Raw genomic sequence first — 19,341 nt, forward strand, 5'->3', positions numbered from 1 at the left:
TTACCCGCTAGCTTCTAGCTCCGGTTCGCTAGCTTCTAGCTCCGGTTCGCTAGCTTCTAGCTCCGGTTCGCTAGCTTCTAGCCCCGGTCCGATAGCATCTAGCCCCGGTCCGCTAGCTTTTAGCTCCGATCCGCTAGCTTTTAGCTCCGGTCCGCTAGCTTTTAGCTCCGGTTCGCTAGCTTTTAGCTCCGGTTCGCTAGCTTTTAGCTCCGGTCCGCTAGCTTTTAGCTCCGGTTCGCTAGCTTTTAGCTCCGGTTCGCTAGCTTTTAGCTCCGGTTCGCTAGCTTTTAGCTCCGGTTCGCTAGCTTCTAGCCGTCATCCGCTAGCTTCTAGCCGTCATCCGATAGCTTCTAGCCCCGGTTCGCTAGCTTCTAGCCCCGGTTCGCTAGCTTCTAGCCCCGGTCCGATAGCTTCTAGCCGTGATCCGATAGCTTCTAGCCCCGGTTCGCTAGCTTCTAGCCCCGGTTCGCTAGCTTCTAGCCCCGGTTCGCTAGCTTCTAGCCGTGATCCGATAGCTTCTAGCCGTGATCCGATAGCTTCTAGCCCCGGTTCGCTAGCTTCTAGCCGTGATCCGATAGCATCTAGCTAGAAAAGAGCAAGCTCTCGGCTGGCAGTACACCACGACATCTACTAGTCGAGAGTTTGCTCTTTCAAATGCGGACAGCAACTGTTCCACTGAAACGGCTCTGAAACTAGTTGTGATCCGCTAGCATCCAGCTCTGCTCGGTAGCATCCAGCTCTGACCATCACTTTGCTGTCGACTATATTGGACACTGAATAAACAATAACACGTAATAACTTGGTGTGTGTCATGAACTTTATTGATACTGATGTAAACCAAACAATCAATAGCTGACGTCCCTTGGCTTGCTAAAGCTGGGCGTACACTGTACGATATTGTAAATCATGTACTCAGCTCCAGCTGAAACTACGACTAAATCGCAGGGAGAGTCTGCTCGTGGAGCTGCTTCAACAGTGCGATACTCTCACGAGGAGCGATTTGAATTTCAAACATGTTTGATATTCTTGCGACGCTGCGATTTCTGATCGGGCGTTGGTCGTGAGGTGTGAATCGCTCCTCGTTTACCTGTGTAAACTATACGATGCACGACACGCGATTGAGCCGAAACTCAGCCCGATCGCAAAAATAGTCGCACGAGTGAAAAATCGGCTGAAAATGGGCCAAAAATCGCACAGTGTACGCCCAGCTTAACCTAGCTAGATATTGTTAACTAAAGCTGTCAGTATCATTTGTAATATTATAATATATATCATAATATAGACTGTTTTACCACTCCGTAGGATGACTAATGGAACCAGCTATACCTTAAATAATAGTTACCTAGCTAGTGCTAGCTGGTGTTAGCTTACCCTGGTATAAGTGAATAAATTATTCTACAAACAATTTGTAGCCTCTATTTAACTTGGAACCGTTCGTTGTTGAATGTTCTCCAACGATACTGGAAACGTATTTAAAATTCAGTCTCGGCAGCGACGACAGGGATGAAGTAAACACACGCTCCATGCTGAGGTGAATTGACAACAACTATCTTCTGCGAGTACCGGAACTTGTTTTACCCGGCGGTGACGTATTTCCGTTTTGTTGTGAAAAGGGCCTATGAGATAACAGGCAGTATGTCCGAGGTTAAGAAAACTGCCCAGTCTCCTACTGAACCGGTTGAGCAGAACGTACTGCAGTGAAATCTAGCGCCTACTGCTTAAGTGTAGGCTACGGCATTTCAGATTCAGCCCAGGAGTTCCTAGCACCGGGAACATCGCTACCAAAGAGCCTTCAGGCATGGGAACTCCAATAACCAGCATACCTGCTGGGCTTTGTACTTAATCCCACACGAACAATAACCCAATGACACACCTTTAAATATATTAAAATAAGGGTGACAGATGTGGGGGACACTCACTATGAAAATGGTAATGTAAATGTGTCTGAATGAGTCCACCATGTTACCCGCAGGGATCTGGGAAGAGCATCTGGGCAGTAATGAGACACAGAGCCAGTTTGGCATTAGAAACACTCCAGTTATTGTGGAGTGACGAGTTATTATAGTCCTACAGTTGTGATCAAATTTATTCAACCCCCAATGCTGCGAAGGGTTTTATGGAATTCAGTGCACATTTGTAATTGTGTTCATAATGAAATCTTACAAGGACTTGTTAAAGAACTAAATGCAACTAAGATAGCATCAATTTTTTTTGTCATAAAGTATTAAATGGCCTTTTTGTGATTTCTTCATTGACACAATTATTCAACCCCTTTACGACTACCACTCCTAAGAACAGAGGTTCATTCCAGTGTTTTCCATCAGGTATTGAAAACATCTGTGGATGTCAACGAGCAGCAATCAAGCATGATAAGCACCAATTAGGCAGATTTAAAAGGACTGTGATACTCAGCTCCTTCTAGACATCTACTGGTGTGTTTCCAAGCATGGTGAAGGCAAGAGAATGGTCCCAGAAGACAAGAGAAGAGGTTATTGCTCTTCACAAGAATGGCAATGGATATAAAAAGATTGCGAAGTTGTTAAATATTCCAAGAGACACTATCGGAAGTATCATTCGCAAGTTCAAGTTAAAGGGCACAGTGGAAACGTTACCTGGTCGTGGCAGAAAGAAGATCCTGACTGCGACTGCTGTGCGCTACCTGAAGCGTAATGTGGAGAAAAATCCCCGCGTGACTGCTAAGGAACTGAAAAAAGACCTGTCAGATGTGGGCACTAAAGTTTCAGCTCAGACAATAAGGCGCGCACTGCATAACGAAGACCTCCATGCCAGAACGCCCAGACGCACCCCCTTGCTGACTCCAAAGAACAAGAAAAGTCGACTGCAGTATGCCAAAAGTCATGTGGACAAGCCACAAAGGTTTTGAAACAGTGTACTGTGGTCAGATGAAACTAAATTAGAACTGTTTGGGACAATGGACCAGCGCTATGTTTGGAGAAGGAAGAACCAGGCTTATGAACAAAAGAACACCTTGCCTACTGTGAAGCATGGCGGGGGGTCAATTATGCTTTGGGGCTGTTTTGCTTCTAATGGTACAGGAAAGCTTCAACGTGTGCAGGGTACCATGAATTCCCTTCAGTACCAGGAGATCTTGGAGGAAAATGTGATGGAGTCAGTCACAAACCTGCGGCTTGGGAGACGTTGGACCTTCCAACAGGACAATGATCTGAAGCACACATCCAAGTCCACTAGAGCATGGTTGAACATGAAAGGCTGGAACATTCTAGAGTGGCCATCGCAATCACCAGACTTAAATCCAATTGAGAACCTCTGGTGGGACCTAAAGAAGGCAGTTGCAGTGCGCAAGCCTAAGAATGTGACTGAACTGGAGGCTTTTGCCCATGAAGAATGGGCTAAGATACCCATAGGTCGCTGCAAGACACTTGTGTCAAGCTATGCTTCACGCTTGAAAGCTGTCATAACTGGAAAAGGATGTTGTACTAAGTACTAAAAAATAATGTCACTAGGGGGTTGAATAAAACTGATAATGATGTGAGCACAGTAAAGACATTTGTGGTTATTCCATCATAAATATTATGTTATGTTTGTCTAATTTATAAGTGCCTCTTTGATATAATTGTAAATAAGATGACTGAAATGATCAAAATCAATGTCAAACTGGCCAAAACACTTTATTTCAGTGGGGGTTGAATAAATTTGATCACAACTGTAGTGTACAGTGGTCTGTGTCAAGAGCAGGTAGTAACTGTAAAAACAACATATTGAAATAGATATGACCTATTTCTCAGAATCTAGCATATTATCTGAATCATATTAATATTTGTCTTTTACAGGAACTGTAGGCTACCATTAATAAAAATATTCGCAGCAAAACAATAACATATAATGTTCTGAAACTGGACAGTGTTAATGACCCTATATAGTCAAAACCAGCCGTGGATAATTATAGCAATACATAAATCCTGTGCAGGCATGGGTCTCTGCAGTCAGAGGTGAATTGTAAGATTATTATAGATATTATTCTTTCATCCATGAATCCTGTGGTCCCGTGCCTCAGTCGTGCAGCGATAGGGTTACAGTCGTGTTTGGAGAAAACTGTGATTCATTCACCAATATTCATATTCTGCACACACTCTCATTGCTTTGCACATCTGCGCGATTTTGCACGTCTTTCTAATGCAGATTATCGCATCAGAATTCGTATCAGCTCGGATTTTGGCCACACACAGACATTAAATAACATTAAAATGGTTTAGTCCGCCATGGTACATGACATGACGGTAACAAGCAACGTCACTGATAACGACAGACCTTTGCGGCACCTTTCTCATTTCTTACTTTAGTGTGCAATACCGTTGTTCTCTTTTTCGTCGTTATCGATTGCAAATTCTAAAAGACAAAGCAAGAATTTTAGCAAGTTTTGTCACAATCTTATCTTCAAACGATCGAATAGAATAAAAATAATGAATATATGAGAATTATTATGAACTAATGCGGGTTATTATGAACTAATGTGGATTATTCCTTCGCTGAATCTTTATTTATTTACTCTTCACTTTTCCATTTTGTTTACTCACGTCTTCGTTAACGGTGAGTGTTGACATATTTTCATTTGATTCCTCCTGATTACGATGTACATGAACGAAACCTGCACGTGTTAGTTCTACATTTAGAAAAAGTAATAGTAAAAAATAATTCTGCGACGAAGTCTCAGGAGTGTTAAGTAGTTGAAGTACTTCTACATAACTATCTGTTGTGAATGAACCCTAACCACAAACATCTATTCACTTTTTTAGGATGCTAAAGTCATGTAAAATAATATATAGCCTTCAAAGCGAAAACGATGGCACAAGGAAACCGATATTATCATCATTGATGTAAACAGAACATTTCTTTGTGAGCCTATACACATCTAAAAGAGTTGCTTGTTCCAAAATTATGGTGTAGATGTGACGTTCGGGCGCAGCCAAGGACGAGACACAGAATCCTCGAGTTGCAGAGCAAACGTAACTTTAATAGACCCAGTCAACATGTCCATGCGGGCCCCACATGGGTTTGAAATGGGCTGGCACATGGGCCCTTTTTGGGCAACCCAGCTGGGGCCCACAAAGATTTGTCCATCGGCTCCACATGGGCCCCATGTGTGTTAGCCCATGTGGGCCAATATTGGGGTCAATGTGGGCCTCAGTTGGGCCCCGTATGAGCAATGATCCACAGGCCCTACATGGGCCCCATGTGTGTTAGCCCATGTGGGCCAATATTGGGGTCAATGTGGGCCTCAGGTGGGCCCCGTATTAGCAATGATTGACTGGCCCTACATGGGCCCCTTGTTTGTGTGGGATAATGACGGGGCCAGTGTGGGCAACAAGTAGGGCCCTTATGGTTAACTACAGACACCCGCTTCAGCCCCAATAGGGGCCCATGAGAAAATCTTTATAGGGCCCATATGGGTTATGCAAAGGGGGCCCAAATATCAGCCCATCACTCACTAGAATGTCAGCTCGCATTAAACTTTTGGAGCACAATCACTATAATGCTAACTTGTGTCATCCAATGTGGGTCACTATGGAGTCATGGAGGGCTTCAGGTGAGGTTGCTTTTCTTACTTTGCAAAACTGTTGTACAAGAGCACAGCACTGAAGACTGTATTATCATAAGCTCAGAGATGAGCTGTTTTTACATGTAAATGATGACAAATGCTTGATCAATCCTAATAAAATGTTTTATTGAAAACAATTATTCAACTCATTAATAATTTTAACCATAAATCATTGCATCACATACTACATACTTGCATCACAAAAATGTCCATAAAATGTATTTTGAGTCTTAAAAATCTTCTTTAAAAACTTCTTAAAAATCCTTTACTGTGTGTTGCTGGGTTGTGTAGTTTCACATATTGTAGAGAGAGAGAAAGAAGAAGGGAGGGAGAGATGAACAACAGTATTAATTAAAGCAGTCACAACAGTAACACTGCAGATCTAAACCACTTTTAGCAATGATACACATCCTTCTCTGTGAATCAAAACCATGGTAAAGCATAAAAATCCTGTTTGTACTATTGAATTAGCACACTAGGCCTGTTTAATGGGGAGGCATTTTCTGAACCACCTTGGTCTTGACCATAATTCACTGTACAGAAATCATGCCAGCTTCTAGTTTGCACAGGATAATAACATCCTGACCAGTACTCCCTCAAATATACTATACAATTAATTTAACCTGCTGCAGTTACTCAAAATTTCCAAAGACACTGATGTCTAACACTTTAATCACCTCTTGGGGAAGACTTTACAAAGGCCAAGTGATGTGTTTACAAGTTAGGTGTACATAAAACATTTTAAAACTCCAATATAGGAGCCGTCAGGGTTTTGGAAAGTAAAAATGACAATGATTTTCACATGCCTTCATAGTCACATTATCACAAATGTGTAGCTCACTATTGATTACTTACATCTGTTCTGCGTTCCTCTTTTGCAAGTCTCTCTGTGCTCTCAATGCACGGTTTCCATCCCGGTCACGAGCATTGCTGAACCACTTTGAGACCGCTCTCTCAACATCCTTTTTAGTTATATTACGAAGAAAAGCATTTTGCTTTAGGCCACCTACAAAATAAAATAAAAAATTCAGCTAGAATAAACTGAGGCAAAGACAACCACCACATGTTACTTTCCAGATCAGAGCACCAAAACAAGAAAACCGCTATCTAACTTGGACCCATTACAAGAATGATTAGTATCTGTATCCCGCAAACCTCGCAACATTACAGTACATTTACAGCATTTAGCACACTATACAAAGTGACTTGCAATTCAAATATGTCCTTTCTGTTCAGAAACAACTCAGCTATATAATTTAATGCATGTTGATCAGATGAAAATGGGTAACATGGAATTTGTATTAAATAAAATTAAATATTAATATTTAATACCATGTAAAACGTTGAAGAGGTGCAGACTTCGGAATTCCCGCTTCCCATGTCGCCCCATCAGGTTATACCCCAGAGCCAGCCCATTGGTCATCAGAAAAGCCATCATTCTGCGTGTACACTCATCAATACTCCTACCTCCTATGTCTCCTAGAACTGAGACCTTTTTAAAAATTCACATGCACAATAAGAACATGGTGAAAAACAAATACACACATACTGACAAATAAATTAACTTGCGTTACTTATGCCTGTAGGGACAATATTAGTTATCCACAATGCATTTAAAATGCTTGTCTATTTGTTATCCATGCCATTCAAAGTGAGCATGTGTAAGCAACATGCAAGAACCAAGGTGGCGAAACGCTGCACTTTTCAAATCTTAACAATTCCATTACTTATATATACCTGTTTGAAATCTCAGGGGTCACTTGACCAAAAATACATTTAATAAAAATACAGAATTTTGCTCATTTAAACAGCATTTACCACATTTTTTTGGAAAGCAGGGTCAGAGAGCTTCAGCTCAATATCCTCCACATCTTTGAAGGATGTTAATGGGAAGGTGGCTCCTTCAGGCAACAAGGGAACAGTGTTACTGCAGTCTCGCTGCATCAGGAGTGCTTGGATCATGCTCCCATGCACAGCTTGAGTTGCTTTTATTTCTTCCAATATGGTAAGGATACGAAGGAACATCTCATCTCTGAGCAATGGTGCCATTCCACTGTGTGTAGTAGGTCTATGTGGATTCCCTGTGACATGAGTGTTGGTGTTTGGTGCATCACCAGTATTTAAGGGCCTCTCAGGTGTGGTACGAGTCTGTGCTCGATTCCCAAGTAGGATTCCTGCTGGTGGTTGTAAAGCCTTTGACAACAGTCTTTTTGGTGGGAGTGGAGCAGCCCTTTCAGTAGACTCTTCAGTCTCTGAGTCAGAGTCGATAATTCTGGGTCTGCTGCACACAATGTCACCATAGATAAACCAACCTTATTAATATTCTTTTTTTAAATTACCATTTTATGGATGTATAAAAGTACAACCCTTACTCGACTAATGTGCTTAGCTTTGTAGGTAATATTAGGTTGTATTGTCATGAAATGATATATGGTTGAGTACCATTGCACAACAAATACAAAACATTTAATAACAATTTGTATACTCATTCTATAAGTAATCCCATCCTAATCTTCAAAATTGTATTTAAAACAAACTGCATTTCTTCATCGTGTACTCCACTTCCACTTCATTATTTAAATAAATGTAGTACTGTAATAATATTAAAATGGTATTTTTTTCCAGAAAATTAGTAGAGTAAAAATTCTCAGGCAAAATGGAGTTAAGAAATGTGTGTGAAATTAGCTGAAGTGAATCACACTGGATCAGACCTAAGCAATCACACTATTGCTGAAACAAAATATTTAGGATTCGTAGGGAATCACATTTATAACCTGTTTAACAGTTTTTGTATATCATAAACCAGGATGTGTACTGTATCATTTGAAAGAGATTCACACCCCTAATCAGTGCATATGAAATGTGAGGTAGGACAACAGTGTCCCGAGTAATGATTTATGTTGACTAACTTCAAAACATGTATGTACTACCTTCTTTTCCGCTTTGTTCTCTCAGGTTCTGGGTCTGTTTGAAGATCAGACGTCACTTCTGCTTTACGCAGTTTGATTCTAGCAGCAGAATAGTCCGCTAGGAAAATACACCCACAGATACAATTCTAAATAATATATCCAGCACACTGTCTACCCATTCAAATTTACCCATTCAAACCTTCAGAACATGTACACATAACAGTTAAATATCATGCATTAAAAAAGTGCATTAAAAGTGCATACAATTAATTGTAACAGTTAGACATAAACTGGTTCAAGAATAAGAATGCATAAGCCACACAATTTTTTCAACTTACCAGCCTTTCCCAAGACACGAACTTGGAACACTGGCCAGTCTTCTTGTGGGCTTGATCCCTCTTTAACGGCCCGATCAATGTTGACAGTACTTGAAGGTGGCCAAAAGCACTGCTGCTCATCTGGCCCAGAAAACCAGTTTCTTGGAACAATGGCAACTGTTCCACATTCCACAAATTCCACTACTGAAAAGGGTAGCATTGTTCTGAGAAAAGTCAGAATGTCAGCAGTTATGCAACAGGGGCAAGGCCACAAAAAATTCATTAAATGGCAAAAGGACCATTTTTTTGGTAAAGTTAGATAGAGGAATCACTTGCAGTTGTCCAGATATTCCATATACAAGTCTAATTCCCACAGCAGAAGAGTCAATGGGATAGTCATAAAATGCTTCCATGTTTCCAAAAAATTCACAAACAACATAGGTGTCCCCAGACAACGAATGTAAGACATTCTTCACAAGGGCAATCTGACCATTCACTTCAAAGCAATTGTCTCCTGATGAACAGGAAATGAAGGCATTTTGCCCAGAGAACTGCTTGTACTGTCTGCACGTTTCAAATCCCTGAGGCACTGGTCCAGAGAGATGGGATTTTTTGTGGCAGCACTGTAGTGTTTCACTCTGTTTATTTGACTTCACTTTCTGTTTTTCATTAATTCGCTTTACTATTTGTTGAATGGGATGAAGTGGTCTTCTTACCATCTTTTTTATTTTAACTAAATAGTTTTCATATGGAAAACATGAAATGGTGTCGAGAGGCCCATATTTCTGTGCATCCTGAGCTAGATGAATCAAAGAATGAACATTATACACAACAAACTCAGGGCCGTATATTACAGCAAAATCCTCCACAAAGGTTTTCAGTAACTGACCAGCATATTCACAAAATTCTGAACATAAACCTGGACTGAGCAAAATCCTCATTGACACAGACAGCAGCATGAAGTTCCTATATACATTCCTTGGTAAATTACTTTTCAACACAACAGGACCTACATATAAAAGAAAAAGCCTGAACTCTGTGGCTTTCCACATACGAACTTCAAACAGAGATCTGGGCTTTCTAGAGAAGGTCCTAGGTAAATGCTGTCTGGCTGAAGTCATGTACTGAGAAATTGCTGAAAGAATACCTGCTGATATTCTACACTTAAATGGACCTTTAATCCAAAGAAAAATAAGCTTTCTTACAACACCCAAACATACTAAATGCATGTAATCCAGAACAAAGCTGGTCACTAACCCAACACCCAACTCACTGAGAGGGGAAACACCAGTGTGGTGCCCTTCATCAACCATTTCTTCAAAGTGAGAATCTGTTCTAAGTTCTGCTGACATGTCTGGATATGTCATTCTTCCTTTTACATACACACCCGTCTGTGTACAGCGCTCACACGCATTGTAGCCTGAATGACCTTTAATACACTTAAGGAATGCCCTTGCAGGTGCATCACAAATAAAGGCCTCAGGTGGTGCGATTGTGTAGTGTTTGCCATTAAAACGTATTCCCTCTTGAGTGACTAATTTTAAATCCTCAACAAATTCTTTTAGGTATTCATGCAACGAACAAGGTTTGGTTGAACCTGAATACAATCCAATCAAAAACACATTTGAATTAGGTAACTCTTTTATCCTACCAAGAATGGGCCATAAACTAACATTAGAACTTCTAAATAAGGGTAAGCCATCTATATTAATGTGAAGTGTAAGAATATCAATCATTTCATTCACATTATCTCTTGAATTGGTCAACTCTGCCAATATTGCATTTGCAACTCCAAAATGGTAGTAGCAGCCACCTGCAATATATTTAACGTGGCATTCCTTATCAGTGGAAAGCAATGTCCTGGGATCCAGTGGAATGTTAAGACCCTCTCTTCTTAATATTTTCTGTAAAGCTGACAGGGCAGAATGTGAAATATTAAACCTCGTTGCCCATTCAGCAAAGTGCTCTCTATGGTCAGAAACATAAGAATAATGGTCACTGCTGTCATCCAGATTCAGAACTGGGCAGGAGTATACCAAATGATCAGTGTCACTCTCAGTACATATATGTGAGGCACCATTGAAATTAAATGAGTTACTAATAAGTTGTTCCTCAGGTGCTGATGGCAAAATGTTGGTTACATCAGAATTCAGCAAATCCTCAACGGTTTCCAGAGAATCATAGTAAATTTCATTTAAATCCTCTACTGGGCTGTGAGAAATGCCTTCCGTAGTATGTGATGCAACAGATTCCTCAATTAGTCGTAAGTGTTCTGCAACTTTAGACTTAATTCTTCGTAGTTTTGTTCGTTGTGAGCAGTCCTCACTCATTTTATCAGGAAAATAATCTGAAATTTAACAAAAATTTATATTTTTTTATATAGGAGTGGGTATTTCATATATACAAATATGAGGCTGGCTCTATAATGTAAATGGTTCACATTCTCAACTGAATAACCAACCGGTTAACTAGCCTAGGTAACATAATTGCTCTGGATTACAAGTTTAATTGAAACAGTATGCACGTTATTCCATTAAATATAGCACAAGGTATATGGTCACAATTAAGGTGCCTGGTCTGTTCAGGACACGACTTATTATTAACTGTAAAGGTTTATCACTTAATCTTTTCTACCAATACGTTCAGCAAACATTCTCTAAACCTAACTAACTAGTTAGTTAGCTAACCAAGATGACCACTTAGTCCTAGTGTTTGCTAAGCTAGTAGGGTTGCCACCTAGGTCTGACAAAAAACAAGGACACCGTCATACGCGAACGCAAATTGTTGGGGGGGGGGGGGGGGGTTAGACACAGCGAGTAAAAAAAAGACGGATTTAAAGTGTGCAGAAACAGTCTAAATAGTCGTTTGAACTAACCCAGTGAAAACCGGGACATTAAATGTATTTTTTTTTGTTGTTGTTGCCGGGACCGCATATTAAAAAGAAGGAAAACCGGGACAAACCGGGACAGCGACGTGAAAACCGGGACAGGTGGCAACCCTATAAGCTAGTGAGTTAACCTACCTTAGGTTAGCTAGCTTAGCAACATCGAAAATTTGCAGGTATGGCTTAGCTAATATAGGAAAATTAATTAACTAAATCTAGGTGGGTTACATCGAAAATGTGTAAACATAGTGTTTAAAATGTGTATATTTTCCCCACAGATTATTCTTTTTAGCCATAACAAATGAACGGCTTGCGTTCTACATTTCAACCTTAACGGCTACCGGTTGTTCTAGCTAGTATCAAGCTAGCTAGCTAACTAGGTTTGAATTAAAGATAACGTCAGGCATTATATTTTTCTTTTTTGTATATTTGGTCTTTTGCACATTTATAGCAAAATGGAAAAGTTAACTAAAGGAAACGTTAATTTCTTACCTCAGTGAATGCCAGTGAATCTCCAACGGATTAAAGGACGCTTTCAGTCAGGCGGGAGAAGGTTCTAGACTTTTGTTGGGGGCGGGGGCGCACGAGAGGAGGCGAGGCAATGGTTTCCATAAATCTGAAGCAGGTACATTAACTTTGTTGTTTTAGCTTTATGTTAATATTTTTAAATTAATTTAGTTATTAAAACTGCTTCTGAAGTTAAACTATATCAGCATGCAATTTGTTTGTGTGCCAGAGAAATATCCAGTTCTACCATCATTTGCTTGAGCTATGGTATAAAATCATGTACTATGTAAAAATGGCTGGTTTGTAAATGATATTTTAAAAGTCTGTTTTAAAAATATTGGGCTGTTTTAAAAATCAGTCCCACATGGGTCCCAACTATAACCCAACTGGGGCCAGGATTTATAACCCCAATGGGGCCCACAAATGTAACTCAACTGGGGCCCGCATAGAACCCTTCAAAAAGCCCACTCTAAGCCCATGCCCAGATAATACCCATACTGCCCAGTTAAATCCCATGTGGGGCCCATGCGAGACGTGTATTGCGCAATAGCGCACGATAAACACTCACACAATCAGCACAACGTGCAGACATAGACAACGACGAGCACAGGACACTGCGCGAGCGCACATTAAATAGACAAACCACATTAGCCCCATTCGCTGCGGACCCTCCGCTGGGTGCAGCGTGGCTGGCGGACGCGTCCGGTGCAGCGCGTCTGTCGTACGCGCCCTGTGGGCCGCAAGGGAGCTCCTCCTCTGTGTCCATCTCCTCTGTGCCCCGGCTCCACTCCATGGACTGCTCCGGGCTGCCACCTCGGGAGCAGTCCATTGCACTTTCGCCGGAGCGGTCGGAGGATGGACACCTCACCGAACCCCCTTTCCTAGTCCCGGATGCTCTCTCAGAGGGAAGCGGACTCTCCTCCTCTCCCTCCGAATCGGAGCATTCCTCCTCCTCCCCGTCTTCCTCTACGGTGGGAGAGAGACCTACGGGCGGAGGAAGGTAGTCCTCCTCCTCAGACTCCTCCTCCTCCTCCTCGCCGTAGTCCTCGGGAACCGCGTCGCATACCGAGGGGTGGTGGGCCTCCTCCTCCTCGCCCACGTAGTCAACGGTGGAGGCGTCGTCATCCGAAGAGGGGTAGGCCTCCTCCTCCTCGCCACCGTAGTCAATGGTGGAGGCGTCGTAATCCGAGGGGGGGTAGGCTTCCTCCTCCTCGCCACCGTAGTCAATGGTGGAGGCCTCGCCTACCGAAGGGGAATACGCCTCCTCTTCTTCCTGCTCCTCCCCCTCAGAATCCTCCTCCCCGAATTCCACCTCCGGGGTGGACGCGAATACGCCTACCTGCAGCGGCGAGATGGCGCAAGAAGGAGCAAGGTGTCGCTCCCTCCATATATGCACCACCCCCTCGCGGAGCATCTCCGCCAGCTCGGGGTCCTTTCGCTCGAGCCCCCGGGCTGTGGCCAGTTGGTAGGCACACACTGGGTCCTTCTCCAGCTCCTCGACCGACAGTGTGGCCTCTTGGCACGGGGGGGTGTCCTCCTCCCGCTTTCTCTGTGCCAGAGTCGGCGTAGAGCAGCGGCGCGAGAGGGAGGACGAAGCATGGTGATGTCGCTTGCTTGGGCGCTTTGCCTTCTTCTGCCGGGTGGCGTAGCCAGGCATGATCTTGGTGTCTCAGGACGGCTCGTCGTTCTGTGACGTTCGGGCGCAGCCAAGGACGAGACACAGAATCCTCGGGTTGCAGAGCAAACGTAACTTTAATAGAGACGTGTATTGCGCAATAGCGCACGATAAACACTCACACAATCAGCACAACGTGCAGACATAGACAACGACGAGCACAGGACACTGCGCGAGCGCACATTAAATAGACAAACCACATTAGCCCCACGTGATCACGAGACAATTCACAGGTGAGACTTATTAATCACACAACAAAACCCTAACCACGTATACACACGGACGCAGACAAAGCACGTGGACAACGTTTACACACGCCCAAAAGGGAGGGGCCGGGGTCCTCAACGTGACAGTAGACTTCTATTAAAAAGCCTTATCTACCTCTAGAAACCTGTAGATATGTTCATTAACATTTCATTTTTTTATAATCATTAATAAATTATATTGATTAATATTCATATTGCATATTTAATATTTACTTTGTGGTATTCTTTAAAACCAGTGTAGAGTACTTTGCAATGCACATTTAGGCTACTTCAGATTTTCTATGTGAAAAGTTTGGAATGGTTTAGAGACCTGCTGATGTACAGTAGTCGTGTCTAAAAATAACAAAGGTTGATGTTCTTGATCTTGTATGCCAGATGTGTTTAATCTTGTACGCTGTATGTTGGGCCTGTATGTCTGATCATTATTGCCTCGACTTGCATATTTGTATGCGTGTGTGCATGTGGTAAAATATTGCCATCTACTGTGCAAATCTCACTTAGTAAGTCACCAGTAGGTTCTATAATTACAGCACATGACAAACAAGACAAATAAGGAAAAAACACATCACAGGCTAGAATGATGCGTCAGGGGTTAGGGTTTAGGGGTTAGAGGTTAGCTGCCTGTAAGTGTTCAAGTACAAGTGTTCTGTGATTTACCTACATGCATAGTGAGGACATTAGTTTGAGATGACAGAACTTGTACAGACAGACTTGTGCTGGACTACAGGTATAAATAGTTAGATAATTAATTTAGTTGTTTTTTTAAACTATGGTTTTACCTTACATATTTGCATTTTACCTTCAGTAAAGTCAAGTCACATTTGCATCTTGCTTCACATTAATCATCTTCAACTGAAAAACCACTAATCCAAGAGCTCAACACCTCCTTTACCACCAATCAAAAAACTAAACACCCCTAACACTTACCCTAACACAAACCTACTATGAACTTGGCAAGGTAGAATAAAGTACAAAAAAAGTGCTAATGCTTATGTATATATTGATATTATTATGTACAGTATATTAGGGTTAGGGTTGTGTTTATTTTTGCTTTTATCATAAATCCTAAATACATTTTTATCTTAGATTATTAGCATACCCTTTAAGTTCAGTGGAGACTGCGCGCGCACACACACACACACACACACACACACACACACACACACACACACACACACACACACTCCTTATTTCACATATGAATTACTGTGTTTTCCAGATGTGAGACCTTCTGCAGAACATGTGGAGACAGTACAAGCTACAGAGGGAGACACAGTTACTCTACAGTTTCCTTTCACTGGAGTGGAGAATAATGATGTAATATGGTGGGCATTTGGAACTAAAGAGTCTCGCATAGCACAGCTAGTTAACTACGTACCTTCCTTCGATAAACAGGAGCTATTCAGAAACAGACTGCAGCTGAACAAACAGAGTGGATCTCTGACCATCAGAAACATCAGCATCACACACACTGGAGTTTATAAAGCATCCCTGCTTAGCGATGAGGTCTTAACCAAGCAATTCAGTGTCATTGTTTATGGTAAGTCTTTGTCGTTTAGAATTTTAAAATATCTTACATGTTCAGAACTAACCAATATATTAGCAAACATTTACCATTATTATCATGTTTGTGGTAAAAACCATTAAATTCTCATTGCATATTATACATAAATACCAAAAAATAAATTCGTCTTTCGTTTTCTCCTCCAGCGACGCTGCCTGTCCCCTACATCACACGTTCATCACATACAGAAACAAAAAGCTCTGAATCTCTGACCTGTCTGGTATTGTGTTCTGTGGGGAGGACGACTTCAACAACACTCTCCTGGTACAAAGGCGACCAAGTAATCTCCACTTTCAGTGATTCTAATAGCAGCACCCCACTTCTGTCTCTGGAAGTTGGATATGATGATAACAACACCTATAACTGTGTAGCAGCCAACCCTGTCAGCAACCAGACAGCACAATTCAACAGAACCAGTGTCTGTCCGCCTGTGTCAGGTATGTTAGCAGATCACATATACTTATGCTCTGAAGTCTCCATGAAAGATAAATGAATATAGTTTGAAATGAAAGATGAATTGTAGTGAGTGGTATGAGCGTTGGCCACCAACCATGTTGTACTGGGTGAGTTTTTGTAACACTACAGAGGTCTGAAAACAGATAATAACTAAGCAAAAACCAAATATCACAGTAACAGTCTAAGTTGATAACATTATGCTGAACTGTCAGCAACACTTTGCCAAGAGGAAGTGAACCAGCATTATACAGTGGTGTGAAAGTTTTTGCCCCCTTCCTGATTTCCTGATTTTTTTCATGTTTGTCACACTTATAAGTGTCGGAACATCAAACCAATTTAAATATTAGTCAAAGACAACACAGGTAAACACAAAATGCTATTTTTAAATGAGGGTGTTTATTATTAAGGGAGAAAAAATATCCAAACCTACATGGCCCTGTGTGAAAAAGTGATTGCCCCCTAAACCTAATAGCTGGTCAAGCCACCCTTAGCAGAAACAACTGCAACCAAGCGTTTGCGATAACTTGCAATGAGTCTTTTACAGCATTGTGGAGGAATTTTGGTAAGGTAAGGCAAGATATTCTCCTTCAGGATCTTGGTAGACAGGAGAATTCATTAGTTCCATTTATCACAGCAAGTCTTTCAGGCCCTGACGCAGCAAAACAGCCCCAGACCATCACACCACCACCACCACCACCACCACCACCACCATATTTTACTGTTGGTATAATGTTCTTTTTCTGGAATGCAGTGTTTCTTTTACACCAGATGTACTGGGACAGACACCTTCCAAAGAGTTCAACTTTTGTCTCATCGGTCCACAGAATGTTTTCCCAATCATCTTGGGGATCATCAAGATATGTTTTGGAAAATTGTGATGAGCTTTTAATGTTCATTTTGCTCAGCAGTGGTTTTCATCTAGGAACTCTGCCATGTAGGCCATTTTTGCCCAGTCTCTCTCTGATGGTGGAGGCATGAACACTGACCTTAACTAAGGCAAGTGAGGCCTCCAGTTCTTTGGATGTTGTTGTGGGGTCTTTTGTGACCTCTTGGATGAGTTGTCGCTGCGCTCTTGCGGTAATTTTAGGCGGCCAGTCACTCCTGAGAAGGTTCACCACTGTTCCATGTCTTCGCCATTTGTGGACAATGGCTCTCACTGTGGTTCACTGGATTCTCAAAGCTTTGGAAATGGCTTTATAACTTTCCAGACTGATAGATTTCAATTACCTTCTTTCTCAATTGTTCCTGAATTTCTTTGGATCTCGGCATGATGCATAGCTTTTAAGAATTTTTTGGTGGAATTCACTGTGTCAGGCAGGTCCTATTTAAGTGATGTCTTGATTGAGAACAGATGTGGCAATAATCAGGCCTGGGTGTGGCTAGAGACAGTGAACTCAGGTGTCAGAAACCACAGTGACAGTACGTTTTAACAAGGCGGCAATCACTTTTTCACACAGGGCCATGTAGGTTTGGATATTTTTTCTCCCTTAATAATAAACACCTTCATTTATAAATAGCATTTTGTGTTTACCTGTGTTGTCTTTGACTAATATTTAAATTGGTTTGATGTTCCGAAACATTTAAGTGTGACAAACATGGAAAAAATCAGGCAGGGGGCAAAAACTTTTTCACACCACTGTATGTGCAAACAGGAATGTACTTGTTTACCCTCTCATGGTACGCCCCCCCCCCCCCCCAAAACTTACTGTACCTGTAAGAGTAATTATATGTTGTCTTTACAGGACATCAGCTAATTGTTTTCACCATTATACCTGTAATTCTACTACTGCTGGTTGTAATTCTTGTTCACTACTGGAAATTCACAAAGGCAAAACACAGTAAGTATGTTTTAAGCAGTTGTCTTAATTCCTGCAGAGAGTTGCACATCACAGCTGATATAAAGTCTGATGCTCAAAAGACCGTGATAGCACATATATGTCTCCAATACGTCTGGAAAAGGTCGTATGTGAGATACATGTGTGTCTGTATTCATAATAGTACATTCTAGCGAGTTGCTTTGCTCGCTAGAATGATTGCATATGTGAACTGTAAATGTGCATCACTGGTTTAGGATATATATATGTACACAGATAGCAGTTTTAACATGGTTTAAGATATATGTACACAGACAGCAGCTTTAACATGGTTAAGGTAAAAGAGTCAGCGTCACAATTTTCTCTGATATCACGACCAACTGACCTTGGATGATGTTACTTTATATACTTTATGATTTAACTTTGGTACATGTTCATATGGTTCTTCCACCCTGTTGAATTTGAGCAATAATTCTTATGAAGCCATTGATTCCTAGCAGGGTTAGCTGATTCCTAACCCTAACCCCAACTCTGAACCCAACCCCAACCCTAACCCTAACCCCAACTCTAACCCTAGCAGCATCAGAATGTGGAAAATTGTGACCTGACTGACTCTGACCATGACCGGCTTGATATTCACACAACAGTTTATGCATAATGGGAGAAAAACTAACCACTAAATCTCAGTGGAGTCAGAGCAGATGTGTCATGTAGAATAGAGAATTTGAGGTTATGGACCAAATGGTTCAAACTAACAGGATATATACAGTATACTCAAATAAGTAATTTTTCTGGTAAGCATAAAATTACCTTGGTGTCAAACTTCAGGGTAGAGTTAGAGTTAGAGTTAGGGATAACCCTAACCCTGATGTGGTCTTCTGCTGTGCTACAACATCAGATCACATCAGGTTCCACTGCTGTCAGCCAGGAACAGAAATTGGAGTCAACTGTGGATGCAGAATCAGCAAAAATGAACAGATGAATATTTCAAAACAGTTTGGTCTGAGTAATTTCACTTCCTGCTGAGAAACACAAGTGGTAGGTCAGGATTTGTTGTAAACAGCATGAATCTACTGATCTGACCTGTGAACTGTTCAGTGGACCCAGTATCACCAGTCAAGCATGGTTTGAATGTCACAGTCTATGTGAGTAATGTTGTTGACCACTCACGTCTCTTATAATGGCACATCCAACAAAATGTCATTAAGCTTCTGGTTCCATGAGCCTGACAGTAAGTTTGACAGCTTCTTCAGCTGATAGAGTCAAACCATAGAGTGACAATCCTACCATAGAGTAACAGAGGGTCCTAATACCCAGTATTAGCATGGTCTTGCTTTTGTGTTATCAAGACATTGCAAAGTAAAAAAAAAA

The 19,341-nt window shown here is 41.6% G+C and overlaps 2 protein-coding genes across 5 annotated transcripts; one reads left to right on the forward strand and one right to left on the reverse strand.

Annotated features, from left to right (window-relative positions):
• Positions 1–5,735: 5,735 nt before the first annotated feature.
• On the reverse strand, positions 5,736–12,254 carry LOC143525422 (uncharacterized). Of its 4 annotated transcripts, none has more exons than XM_077019367.1 (7): positions 12,181–12,254; positions 8,826–9,028; positions 8,509–8,605; positions 7,397–7,859; positions 6,911–7,070; positions 6,434–6,584; positions 5,736–5,856 (listed from the first exon to the last, which is right to left on the reverse strand). In XM_077019367.1, the coding sequence occupies exons 2-7, from the start codon at positions 9,022–9,024 to the stop codon at positions 5,844–5,846; spliced, it is 1,083 nt and encodes a 360-aa protein (XP_076875482.1). In that variant the 5' UTR covers positions 9,025–9,028; positions 12,181–12,254; the 3' UTR covers positions 5,736–5,843. The 4 variants fall into 4 exon arrangements, 3 of the variants coding, with proteins under 3 accessions (XP_076875482.1, XP_076875471.1, XP_076875460.1); XM_077019356.1 differs by having other exon boundaries at positions 7,397–7,856; positions 8,826–11,151; positions 12,181–12,233; XM_077019345.1 differs by having other exon boundaries at positions 8,826–11,151; positions 12,181–12,233.
• A 2,826-nt stretch (positions 12,255–15,080) lies between these two features.
• LOC143510438 (uncharacterized) lies at positions 15,081–19,030 on the forward strand. The gene is made up of 5 exons (XM_076999831.1): positions 15,081–15,089; positions 15,223–15,676; positions 15,847–16,137; positions 17,899–17,994; positions 18,869–19,030. The coding sequence occupies exons 1-5, from the start codon at positions 15,081–15,083 to the stop codon at positions 18,994–18,996; spliced, it is 978 nt and encodes a 325-aa protein (XP_076855946.1). The 3' UTR covers positions 18,997–19,030.
• The last annotated feature ends 311 nt before the right edge of the window (positions 19,031–19,341 follow it).

The sequence above is a fragment of the Brachyhypopomus gauderio genome, chromosome 1, assembly GCF_052324685.1.
Source record: "Brachyhypopomus gauderio isolate BG-103 chromosome 1, BGAUD_0.2, whole genome shotgun sequence".
Taxonomy (NCBI): Eukaryota; Metazoa; Chordata; class Actinopteri; order Gymnotiformes; family Hypopomidae; genus Brachyhypopomus; species Brachyhypopomus gauderio.

What these genes read in the sequence shown, in the direction of transcription:
- LOC143525422 (XM_077019345.1), bottom strand. Translation starts at nt 9,087, where the DNA reads ATGAATTTTTTGTGGCCTTGCCCCTGTTGCATAACTGCTGACATTCTG. An exon ending in TCGTGTCTTGGGAAAGGCTG is followed by an intron (nt 8,606 to 8,825) that starts GTAAGTTGAAAA and finishes GTATTTTCCTAG; the next exon opens with CGGACTATTCTGCTGCTAGA. An exon ending in CTGCTTTCCAAAAAAATGTG is followed by an intron (nt 7,071 to 7,396) that starts GTAAATGCTGTT and finishes ATTTTTAAAAAG; the next exon opens with GTCTCAGTTCTAGGAGACAT.
- LOC143510438 (XM_076999831.1), top strand. An exon ending in ATTCAGTGTCATTGTTTATG is followed by an intron (nt 15,677 to 15,846) that starts GTAAGTCTTTGT and finishes TTTCTCCTCCAG; the next exon opens with CGACGCTGCCTGTCCCCTAC. An exon ending in TGTCTGTCCGCCTGTGTCAG is followed by an intron (nt 16,138 to 17,898) that starts GTATGTTAGCAG and finishes TTGTCTTTACAG; the next exon opens with GACATCAGCTAATTGTTTTC.